This window comes from Montipora capricornis, chromosome 8, assembly GCF_036669925.1.
Source record: "Montipora capricornis isolate CH-2021 chromosome 8, ASM3666992v2, whole genome shotgun sequence".
NCBI lineage: Eukaryota > Metazoa > Cnidaria > Anthozoa > Scleractinia > Acroporidae > Montipora > Montipora capricornis.
The window spans coordinates 36,028,976-36,041,475 of NC_090890.1; the positions used below are offsets into that span (position 1 = coordinate 36,028,976).

General features: G+C 41.6%; 1 protein-coding gene across 1 annotated transcript in view; it reads left to right on the top strand.

Annotated features, from left to right (window-relative positions):
- LOC138014406 (D-alanine--D-alanine ligase-like) overlaps positions 1 to 6,830 on the top strand; it is an 11,775-nt gene extending 4,945 nt beyond the window's left edge. The window contains exons 2-7 of the mRNA XM_068861466.1: positions 114 to 149; positions 754 to 1,067; positions 2,881 to 3,023; positions 5,395 to 5,551; positions 5,957 to 6,111; positions 6,211 to 6,830. Of these exons, the coding sequence (XP_068717567.1) occupies positions 135 to 149; positions 754 to 1,067; positions 2,881 to 3,023; positions 5,395 to 5,551; positions 5,957 to 6,111; positions 6,211 to 6,512 (1,086 nt within the window). The 5' untranslated portion in view covers positions 114 to 134 and the 3' untranslated portion in view covers positions 6,513 to 6,830. The remainder of the gene's footprint in view (positions 1 to 113; positions 150 to 753; positions 1,068 to 2,880; positions 3,024 to 5,394; positions 5,552 to 5,956; positions 6,112 to 6,210) is intronic.
- Positions 6,831 to 12,500: the final 5,670 nt, after the last annotated feature.

Here is a 12,500-nt window from a genome sequence, read left to right on the forward strand (position 1 = left end):
CAGACAGCGGTCGCAGCTGGATCGTGGACCACAAGGCCTCCCAAAAATTCACTGTAACGGTGTTAGTGGCTGACAGCATGGCAGTCACATATTTGAATTCTTTCCTTTTTCAGGTTAGAGGCTTGCTGTAAAAAATGGAACCTCTTAAGGTAAGGCTTCTTGGTGTTTAAATGTTCTAATAAATTTGATAAATTCATTGAGTGTACAGAATGTAATTGCAGTTTGAATAAGACATTGCCGCCAGTCATATTAACTTGCAGTCAGCTGATTGCTCAAGAAAGAAATTGCCAAAGTCGATTGAAATCCGCCAATCACGATGCAGGATTTGACCTTTTGATCGGTCCCACAGGAACATTTTACGACAACGGAAAACCAAACTTTTATTGATATTCGAGCAAAATAGTCCGCATTTGTTACATTAATTGTAAGATTGCAACTAGTTGAATGAGCCATCTCATGGAATCTATGGATTATTATTATAATAGCATTATTATTAAACATTTACCAGCCATTTTAAACATGACGTTAAGAGCTAGACACGTGACTTCCCGCCGTTCGAAGTGATGACAGTACAGTACACTTGTTTAAAACCGGGGAAATATCAAAACGGGAAATAGCGAAACGCAAAACGCTGAACATATCAAAACCTATCAAAGGCCCGCATTTTAAAAGATTATTCATCAGGAAAACAAAGGCATATGGATACTAGTGTTACCACCTTTTTCCGAAGTTTGTATGCCTTTTATACATTAGATTTTGCATGTTCTGGGATCCCCTACGGATTACTTCAGTTACAACGTGAGCGTTTGGTACGGTGGCTCCTTCTCTCCCGACATGGGTGGTGAAAAATATTCTTTCACTTACGCTATCGTTCGACCGAACGGATCTTGGTCGTTTTCGGATGATCTCAGTGGTGTGCCAATGATTGAAAGTCCCGAGCAGACAGAGGGAGACATGGAAGACGATAGCATGGAAATCACAGCTGCACTTCAGCACATCAAATTTGTGATTAAACCCGATCTGGCCCTGGTGCATTTTGAATGTTACAAAGGACTAACAGCATACCGGTAAGATATGACCCACCCACAGTACCCTGACATATTTTTCGTATTCTTGCTCTAAAAAGCGCACCCCGGAATAGGATATGGTATGAGCGGACCCGAATTTTTTCTGTTCTAAACTCAAAAGACTGACGTTTATGTGTGATTTCAACTCCTCTCTTCTAAAATGAATGTGTGATTGACTTTCGTAGTGTCCGAAAATAGGACTCCACATGTTTCAGCGATGAGTCACTTCGTTTAGGTATTCACATTATTTCGAGTGCAATTTGGAATGAATAAGCATGAGTAAATTTTTTCAAAGACGAAAATCATTGCGCCATCCAGGGCTCGCTTTTGATTGGCTACTAGTATGGCGGCCATTTTGTAATAAGGTGTATAAGAATGGAGAAATCTCTTCATGCATCATTAAAACTTAAACAGAACGGTTTTTAACTACCTTGGATGTTCTATTGATTTTTGGATGCTCTAAGCTCGGAGTTACTGCAGACTCTGTGTTGAGTCAGGGTTATGCGTGGGCTTTGCCGTGGTAAAGCTGCAGTTCTAGTCACTAACCAGAGATAATATTTACCTGAAGTCTCCAGTAGCTCATTGGTTAGAAAATCCGGCCAAAGTCTGGAGGGTCATTCGTTCACATATGTGCGAATGCATCGGTAGATGCTTATGAGCAAAAAATAAACTCACAATAAAAGTAGCGGTTTGTTCCTAGCCAAACTTTACGCTCATATATGTATGAAACTTCACGCTTATGTGAGGGAGCAGGGCTTGCGAAGTGCACGAGGTGAAAGCAACAGCCTCCTACCAATGTGGGCCCGGTTCGATTTCCAGACTTGGCGTCACATGCGGTTGAGTTTGTTGGTGCTCTACGTACTCTGCTCCGAGAGGTCTTACTCCGGATACTCGGCCGGATTTGTCCGCTTCTCAAAAACCACCCTTCGATTTGGTATGACTTGATTAGATTTGATTTAATTTTTACACAGAAATTAGTGCCCAATTAAATTGACATTGTAATAAAGTTCATTATTATGACTCTATGCACTGCCGAGTTGACAGGGGAAGTTTCTTGTATCGTATGGCACGTACGGCCCAGCGAGCGATTTCATGGTAAAACTATCGGGAAAATCCCCGTATGAGGGCCGTATATGCATTAGCGCGAGCAGGGCCGGAAAAACCCTTACGGGCCTGCTAGGAGAACGTATTTGCCCTTGCGATGTCATTTTAGCGGATTTCGTCACGGACAGGAAAATATTTGGCCCGGGCTCATGGCGCTCGGACCATACGCCATGACCTCGGGCCAAATATTGTCCTGTCCCTGCCCTCCCACTGAGTCAATAGAGAGCTTTAGATTCTACGACGAGGACGAGAACGAGTACGAGTTTTGACTGCCCGTTTTTAGCGAAAATACTAAGGAAATTTATAACCCGTGCGCCTAATCTTACTCTTTGTTAGCAATATAGGTTGCTCAGTTATTCTTATTGCTGGTAACTGAGCCTTTTTGCTCATCAAAAAATGCCAAACTGCTACCGTGTTGTTGACTTGTTTTGATTCGACGACATTTTTGCAAAACCTCGTACTAAAATGACGACGGCATCACGTTTTTCCCGCCAAAATGACGCTGGTTTGCGCGCGCTCACTGTTGTCTCATGAGAAAATCTCGTACTCGTAGTCGTTCTCGTACTAGAATCTAAAGCTCTCTATTAAGTACATAGACTCGACTTACCAAAGACAGGGTTATTAAAAGGAAACAAATGTAGTGTAATAAAAGAACTAACGCATGCGCTGCAACACAAGACTGCTGATAGAAAGTTTTTTCCTTACAAAGGTCTTTGTTCGATGCGTTGGACATTCCTTTGATTGGCGGATCTACAGAGTCACGATATTTGGCCATGGACAAGTTGAAAACACGTACCAACCTGCTTGGTAATAAAAAGGTCCCTTGTGCAGAAGGATTTGTTTATAAAAAAGGTACTTCCTTGAGTATTTTTCTTTATCAATATGATACGAGTTTAAATTTGGGAGGAACCAGCGAGGACTAAACAAGATTTCATGTTGTCCCAGTCTGGCGAAAAGCATATCTAGTCTAGTCCGAGAAGGAGTTAATTATGTTAATTAATTTAAGTTTGGTATAACCTCCAATCGAGTGTAGCTCTCCCAAGGCCACCTGAAACAACGTCCCCATCACGCACCGCTGCCATGCGGGAGGTCGTGGGTTCGACTCCGGCCGCACCAACACTCAGGGTCTTTGAGGAGGAGAAAGTGCTGCCTTTGTAATGACACCTGCAAATGGTTAGACTCTCTAGTCTTCTCGGATTAGGACGATGAACCGTAGGCCCTGTCTCATAACACTGTGGGACGTAAAATAACCCACACGCAAAGAGTAGGGCATGGAGTTCCCAGTGTTGTGGTCTGTCCTCTGTGGTACATCATTCTTGCACGAGAGCGTTTGAACGAGTTACGACTCCTAAACTCCTCGTAAATAAACTATGACTAACTTGTTTCTGTTTGGGAATTTTAACGAATCACAGTGTTAATTAAGAAGTATAGTGATAGGGGACCTAAGGGTTTAGGCTACAGATGTACTCGGAGAAAGTCAAGTGTTACGGATCGAGATCACAAACTGACGCTAGCGAAGGGAACAAGAACGCTAGAACTCCATATATTATAAGACAAAAGATCCAAACGTGTGATTTTATTTCCTTACGTGTCTTTGCAATTCTCAAGAATCTGGAGTTTTGAGAAGGACTTTTTCGCTGAATTTTAAGTCAGATTTTCACCAATGGCTGCTTTTATAGTAGAGAAACATAATTCGTCTCGGGCGAACTTTGACAAACATTTAGATTCGGAATGATTTAGAACATGATACCAATCATAGTGAGACCGTCTTGTGTTTCGTAGCCATTGTCATGATCTACGTAACCTCCTTAAAAATCTAGTCCGCTGGCCGGTTTTTTACGCGCCTCATTGGAGAGCTTTAGCAACGAAAACGGCGACGGCAACGAGAACGTCATAAATTTGCATATTTAGTGGCCAAAAGCAATAGCATTGCACGCTCTGCACGTGCATTTTTCATTTTCGTCTATTTCTTTGCTGTCGTCATTTGAGGTTTTAAGCCCTGGCCAAAGGAGAGCTGACGAGAGTTGAGACTCTCGCTCTCGTTTGTCCAGGAGCTCTCATCCACTTTCGGCTACTCTTATCGATTCTCGAGAGCTCTCATCGAATTTGAACCTGCTCAAGAGTTGGCGAGAGTTTTGTCTCGTTTGGCCGCACACGAGAGTTTGAGCGAGAGTTTTGCGGTCAGCAGTCACTGTTTTTTCCCAGTGGGCTCAGATAAAGAAAGAAAAAGTAATATGGCGTCGGATTCGGCGACCAAGGACAACGCCATGGCTTAAAAAAAAAAGTGAAGTCATGGGGAAATTTTTTCACTAATTGACTTAAACGAGGCAAGACCTTGCCTTTGGGATGTTTTCTCCAAAGACGATCATAATAGGGAAGTCACAATTAAAAAAACATAAGCATTAGAAATAAACATGGAGAAGCTTGTTTGCGCACAACGTTCATCTTACCTATCTGGTTAGCTGAATATACCGGCTGGCTATTCGCCATATTCACGTCAGAAAGGGTTTTTTCAGGGTGCTTCCCAGAACCTCTCTTTTTTTGTGCGTGAAACTCTCGTCAACTCTCGCCCTCGTTTGGCCAACTCTCGATCTCTCTCATCGACTCTCAAGAGTTTATACTCTCGTCAACTTTCGCTCGCGTTTGGCCAGGGCTTTACGCGCTTCATTAAGGAGCTTTAGCAACGACAACGGCGACGGCAACGAGAACGTCACAAATTTGCATATTTAGTGAGCAAAAGTAATAGCTTTGCATGCTCTGCACGTGCATCTTTTCTTTTTTGTCTATTTCTTTGTCGTCGTCAGCAAAACAACAACGTGAAATGACCAAATTTGAGGTTTTTGAGAGAACATCAACGCTTGAGAAAAAAAAAATTGATTTTCTCCCCTGAATTGAGCGCCGTTCATACTTGTCTTGTTCTTGACGGTTTGCCACACCTTTGCACGTTAAAGATGCTTGGAATAGTCGTGAAGCGATTACAATAACGCGAATTCACATTTAACGAGGACGTTCTCGTTGGTAAGGCTCCCTATTGTCTCCATTACTGCGCGAATCTCACTTCAACAAGCAGATATTTCACCGTGTATATTCAAACTGAAGTCAGTAAAAGAGAAATATCGAATCAATTTAGCGATAGAAACCTGCGTAGGTAAGGACGAAAGAGGAAAAAAGGACAGCCAGCTTTGTTAACAAACTTTTTTTTAAAAAAAAAATTCGATTTCAGGGGATTCTTTAAGGCTAGAAGAAATCACGTTTCCTTGTGTTGTTAAGGCAAGCAGAGGAGAGGACAGCAAGGCAGTACGGCTGGCCAGGGATCAGAAGTCATTTCTTGAAGCTATCGATCATGCGTTGACCTATTCGGATCGTGTGATTGTTGAAAGGTAAGCTGCCAGAGCAACGCACCACAACTCTTCCCAATTTCGCTTGGCAAGAGTAACGAAGGCTTTGACAACGAGCAAACCTATTGGAGCGCGTTGCTTGAAAAAAAAAACATACTATGATCTTCTTAGTACGTATTATTAACCCAGTTCTGGCTCCACGTTGTAAATTATAACCGGCGTCTTCAGTGCCCAGTTTCGAGACCCACCACACCAAAAAAACTGAGAAAAACAAGATGTGATGGCCATAGAAACCGGAGAAAACGCCCACAATAACAAGGTTTGAAATTTTGGATACAAATTCCCTCCCCCCCCCCCCCCGCCCCCCGAATTAATCAACCGTAGTGTGCGTACCATCTGAAAGTTATAATGACGGTATTTACTTCTGGATCTCTTGGTTTTATTCAGGTTTATTCAAGGGCGAGAGATTCGTAGCGCAGTAGTGGAATCAGTGAAAAGTGGAGAATTAATTCCTTTGTCGTGTTTAGAGTATAAAGTACCTCATGATGACATAAGAAGCACAGAGTATAAGTTAGCGATAAACGACAAAGGACTTCCTCTTGGTGAGTATTAAAGCCGTTTATCGCACAAACGTAGCCAGCAAATCCACTCGTATTGTTTTGAATGCGCAACCAATCGTATTTGCTTTATTCGGTCTGTAGGCAAGCCTTCGAGAGCCGAATCGTGGTTTCTTGATCCAACGAAGGATGAAGACCTCGTCAATTGCATTCATAAATACAGTTGTCAAGCTTTTGTGGACATGGATGTCAAAGATTTTGGAATGTTTGACTTCCGGGTGGACCGACACGGAAACCCATATTTTTTAGAGTGTAACCTGTTTTGCTCTTTTGGAAAACGAAGTATTTTGAATATACTTGCTAAAGATTCAAATTTTACTGATGAGGGCTTGTTCGACTTAATGGTTGAAAATGCTCTGTTAAGGAGAAATAATAACCACAATTAAAAGACATTTGAAGAAGAGCAAGAATCTCCGTTGAAGTTCATCGCCTTTCTACTCATTAATTAACAAGTTTACTATAATCATAGAAAGCAAAAATGACCTGATTAAGAAGGTAAAATAATTTCTTGAACTAAGTGATTTCTTTAATCAAATTCAAGCCTTTTGATTCTGAAAAGAGGGACTTTGACTTTGCACTATCGAAAGTCTATCGAGATTGATCCATTTCGTTTAAGTCGTACAATATGGGCAAAGAATGTTAAAAGTTAAATTGGTAGGAGCGATTTCTGAATATGAATAGAGAATAAAAGGTTCACATTTGTATGCTTGCGTTGTCGTCAAAACCATGGGGCATCCACACACACTTTGTAAAACCATTTGTAATTTTATAGTAAAAGTACTGAATTCACCGTTTGCTTCTTCTGTAGAGATAAATCGGATAATTCAGCTTTCCTCGGAGGCTTGTGACCGGACAGTCAACAACAGCCGCTCGCAAGCTGGTTTCACCCTCAACTCTGATTGGAGGGTCGTGTTGCTAGCGCGCGGTCAAATTCAAACGGACCAATCAGACTTGAGGGTGAAACCAGCTTGCGAGCGGCCGTAGTTGACTGCCCGGTCACAAGCCTCTGAGGAAAGCTGAAGAGGTGAATTTTAAGGCAAAGTTTTCTTTCGTCACGGGTCTTTCGGCCGTCGAAACACACGTATTTGGAGTAAAATTTATTGGGCTTTATGGAACTGTTGTTTTTATTGCGATTCGGGACTTTTCCTGTTGAGGAGAAAACGATTTGTGGAGTGAGGTCTGACCAGCGATGGATGGAGTGGTCGGCCTTCCTATTATTTTAGTAACCGTTTCCGGATAACTTCACTAAACGTCGTCAGAATGGCTCTAAACTCGGCACAAGAGACAAGTTCGTCACACATTTGAGGTAGGAAAACTTTATTTCAAACGAGACAGTTATTTACACAATTTTTTTAAGATCGGTGATTTTCCCATAGAATTCTCTATATACACAAGCTGTCGCATACACCACGTATTTTCAGCTTGGGGAGCCTGTGGTATTACCTTACCTGCGGTGTACTGTCGTTCTTTTCTCTCCGAAGTGGTATTTTGAGCGATTTTGAAGATTTCGAGATCGCTGTTTACAGTACCTCTTAATAGAAGGACAAGAGTGGAAAGTAATTTTTAAAGGGATCCAGCGGCGGGGATCCGCCGGCGGGAATCCGAAAGATTCACGCTTCTTCTCGCACTTCTTTTCTCGAAAATTCATCCAAAAGGCTTGGAGCTAGCCCTCGAAGAAAATCAAAATCCCATACCTTCCAAAGGGTCAAAATCCGTAACAAGATTCACCCGTGCCAGGCTCTTTTGCCTCAGAAGTGATGCTGATTGTCGCTGTCCTGCTGATTGCCTCTTTCTGATTGGATGCTGTTATTTTTGACGGTTAATCAATCACTCAATGGCAACGTTAACACTTAGATGATTGTGATTTATTTTCGTTGTAAAAGCATTGAAACAGTGCATGCACGTGGTGCGTCGTTCCGCTTTCAAAAAAACGGTTTTTGTGGTAGTGCACTTTATAAGTCGAATAATTCCGTATAAGTGCACTACACAATATGTCACCGGGTTTGTAAGAGTGAGTGTTTTAAGTCCGTGGTGGCAAATAGGCCCGTGGCGCGTGCATAACTCACGAGCATAAACAGGTCTGGTTGAAGCGAGCTTGAGTTTCAACAAAATGAGCTCCCAAATCGGCATGAATTTGTGACGCTAATGAATAATAAACAGCTGCTATTTCCAAAACGGTGGAATCAACTGGTGATAAATAACCTTGTCTAGGAGAGTGAATTTTTGACTTGGCAGAAACAATGGTCAACCTCAAGAGGTGGGCTATTGCGATCTTTGTGTTGAATTCACTCATTTCTTGTCAATCTTTAAAACACTTGAAAGAAAAACAACCAGACTAACAAAAACAAAGTCCGGTGTCTTGCCATCATTTTGACACAGATGTATCCTTTGTTTCGAGAGTAAACATGCGAGGTAACTTGATCACGGCGCCCGCTGAATTCGATGTCACTTTCGATGTTGTAATTTACTTGTGCCGCCAAAGGTACAATAGAAAAATTGAACGTAGCAAAAATCTCCCAGAATTTTTTTCGCTGATGGTAACTTCTTATATTTTGGGTTCAAAATTTAAGTTGTTTTCATGTCGCAAATTTTGTTGCTGATGGAAAAATATTTTATCCTCGATCTATACTTCCTGAAAACTTCTTCTTCTCTTCCTAAAATATTTATTTACTTTTGCATCAGTATTTTTTTTGCATAAAGCAGGCTAACAAAACCTGTACCTTGCTTAGTTCGCATTTTTGAGCGTTAAAATAGAATTTTTGATCCTTTGTTTCTCACGGCAAGTCCTAACTTTTGACGTCACCCATCCAAAAACTAACCCCATCCCAACAGGGCTTAATTTCAGTGAACTTTTTGTCTTACCCTCAGAGTGCACGCTCAAACTTGCGGTGAAAAAGAAGTTGCAAGGGAACTTGAAAATAATCAACATGTTAGCCTCCAAGCCAATGTTTCTCGATTTTCTTTTATTTTCTTCAATCTTTCTGGGATTTAGTATTTTACTAGTAACCATATGTCTTCTCAGGGGGCTATTTACCTAAGACATCTACCATGGCACTATAATGATATACGGTACCAAAACAATATCGTGTACTATTAGAGCTACATATTACGCAAAGACAACTTGAATCTCCTGGAAGACAAAACGCAGCTCAGTTGACAATTATACAGCGCTGTGTTATTGCACTACCACACGTACGCAATGCTTGCCTATTGTTTTTATTAAAGTTACGACGCGGTGTTTGTTTTTTAATTAAGAGAACTATTTCTCGCAAATATAACAAATTCTTATCTGCTGCCTTTCGCTTCGAAGCAGGCACACTATGCTAAACTATCAACTTGCAATAAACATTGTGAGGTAACGCATTTCTAATTAAGCTTTGATGGTCGAAGAACAAGCGTTTACATCAACTTGTCATTAGTGTCTTTTTTTCTTTTGATAAAGCGTTTGAAATGTATGTTACAAAAATTTGGTTTTATCAACGGAGTTGATAATGTAAATTGGCCACCGTACAGAGATTCTAAAAGCTGACGTTTCGAGCGTTAGCCCTTCGTCAGAGCGAATCGAGGGATTATGGGTTACGTGTAGTTTTTATAGTAGAGTAGGAGGTACGCTATTGGTGGTACCATGGCATCGTGAAAAATAGGAATATATTAGTTAAATGAAAAGCGTTCGTTAATACCGTGAGGATTAAGGGTGCCGATTTGAAAGATGAATTTTTGTTCCAGATTCTTGCGGCTTTCCGTCGTACCTAGATGTAGGGAAAGGCCGCAGGTAGCCATGTGTTTTTTGGAGTGGTTAGGCAGATTGAAATGGCGAGCGACTGGCTTGGATGCATCCTTGTCATTCTTCTCAACATCGCGAAGGTGTTCGCGGAATCGGTCACCTATAGTTGCCGGCGAATGAAAAACAGTTAAGCGTTAAAACTAGTTCGGAAAGGCGGAGGAGCGTTTCGGAGCTAGGTTCTTTGACAGTGCGTTGATCGAAAAAGTGTTTAAGTGCTTGAAGACCTTCGCTATTAGGAATGACTGTGTATAGAGATGTAATGTCCATGGTTCATTCGCCGGCAACTATTGCAAACAAATTAATGGTGTAGCGATGGGCACAAGAATGGGACCTAGCTATGCTAATCTTTTTGTGGGATATGTTGAACACCATTTTTTTAATCAGTACAACGGCCCCAAACCTGAACTCTACGGCCGCTACATCGACGACTGCATCGGCGCTATTTCATCCAGCAGAGAAGAACTCGATCAATTTATAACCTCCGTCAACTCTTTTCATCCGGCTCTTAAATATACCTGGGAGATTTCGGAAACTTCATTGGCTTTTCTAGATATCAAAGTTTCTATTAGAGGCAACGTGCTATGTACTAGTGTGCACTACAAACCTACTGATTCTCACAGTTATTTGTTGTATTCATCGTCACATCCGTCACATGTCAAGAACTCCATCCCTTATTCTCAATTTCTTAGACTTCGACGTCTATGTAGTGATGACTCCGATTTTTCCAGCAAATCAGAGGAGATGTGCCAGTTCTTCGAAAAACGTGGCTATCCTGTCTCTGTGGTCAAAGCGGGCCATCATCGCGCCCAACAATTTGATCGACAGTCATCACTACAAACGTCACAAAAAGATAAGAATGACAGAATTCCATTCGCCCTTCATTCTTAGTAATTTTAAATTACTCCAAAATGATCCCGAGACTGGTAGAATCTTCTCACAACCTCCACTTATTTCATTCAAACGCGACAAAAATGTAGGCAACTTTTTAGTTAGAAGCGCGCTCAAAACTAACGAGCAACCCGGCACTTTCAAATGCGCGCGCTCGCGATGCAAAAGTTGTCTTTTCATTGTTAACACTAGCAAGATATCGGGACCTAAGCGATCTGTTACGATCACCGATCGTTTCACATGTACCTCCGCAAATGTCATTTATTGCATAACCTGTACGTTATGTAATAAATTATACATTGGTGAGACAGGTAGACGACTAGGTGACCGATTCCGCGAACACCTTCGCGATGTTGAGAAGAATGACAAGGATGCATCCAAGCCAGTCGCTCGCCATTTTAATCAGCCTAACCACTCCAAAAAACACATGGCTACCTGCGGCCTTTCCCTACATCTAGGTACGACGGAAAGCCGCAAGAATCTGGAACAAAAATTCATCTTTCAAATCGCCACCCTTAATCCTCACGGTATTAACGAACGCTTTTCATTTAACTAATATATTCCTATTTTTCACGTTGTCATGGTACCACCAATAGCGTAGCTCCTACTATACTATAAAAACTACACGTAACCCATAATCCCTCGATTCGCTCTGACGAAGGGCTAACGCTCGCAACGTCAGCTTTTAGAATCTCTGTACGGTGGCCAATTTACATTATCAAATCCGTTGATAAAACCAAATTTTTGTATACTACTTCCCCACCGACGCAGCACCACAGTTTCTTTAGAAACTACGCCCTCATTGAAATGTATGTTGTTTGCTCACTGTGTCAAACTAACTCAATATTCCTCTTTCACACTACAACGGTCTCAAATGATTCTCAAAATCCACATTAAGAAAACCTAAACTAGATTCAAAATACTCCTGTCTCGCTTTAAAACAAATGGTCCGTAGCGATTCGAAATTTTAGAACCATTGCTGCTCATTTTTTTCAAGCTTTTTCCGAAAAGGCGCTATTCAAATCTGTTGAGTATAGGCTTTCTTTGTGTCTGTGCACTGAGGCTGATGGCTTTGTGTATTCATGCGAAGAAAGATTGAATTTATCCGTGCTTCGTTCGAGGGCGAGGTTGAAAAACTTTCCTTAAAGAAATGGTGTAACAATAGAAAGGAGTTGACATTTGTTCAAAAGGCGTGAAAGACTTGAGAATGCTCTTTTCCACACGAAACAACTTCTTGGTCTATATATCTCCTCCTCCTTCACGCTTCGATCGGCTCTATGCAAATTTCGTGTAATAAAGAACAAAGCGTTCTTGGACTTATCCAGGCGTGTGTTTGTGTGTGCCTTCATTGTGACTGAATTTTAAAATTCTGTTTGATAAGCTTCAAAACGATAGGGCTGTTACCCCTCGTGTACGTGCGTGACCCCAAGGCCGGAAGATTATTGCAGTCATGCGCCATTTTGAATATGTTTATTGACAGGATACCCGTGACTTTAAAATCTTCAGTTCCCGCGACCATTTCCATTAGTAGGGCTAACGCTCACATGGTTCATGTGGGGTAGAAACGTAGCACTTCACATTACACTCTAATCAGTTAAGTCTACCCATCATACCAGATTTTTGGTCCTGTTTATCAGTTAATGAATACTGACGTCAGTGGTTCCTCATTGGTTTCGAGCGTTAGCCCTTCGTCAGAGCGAAT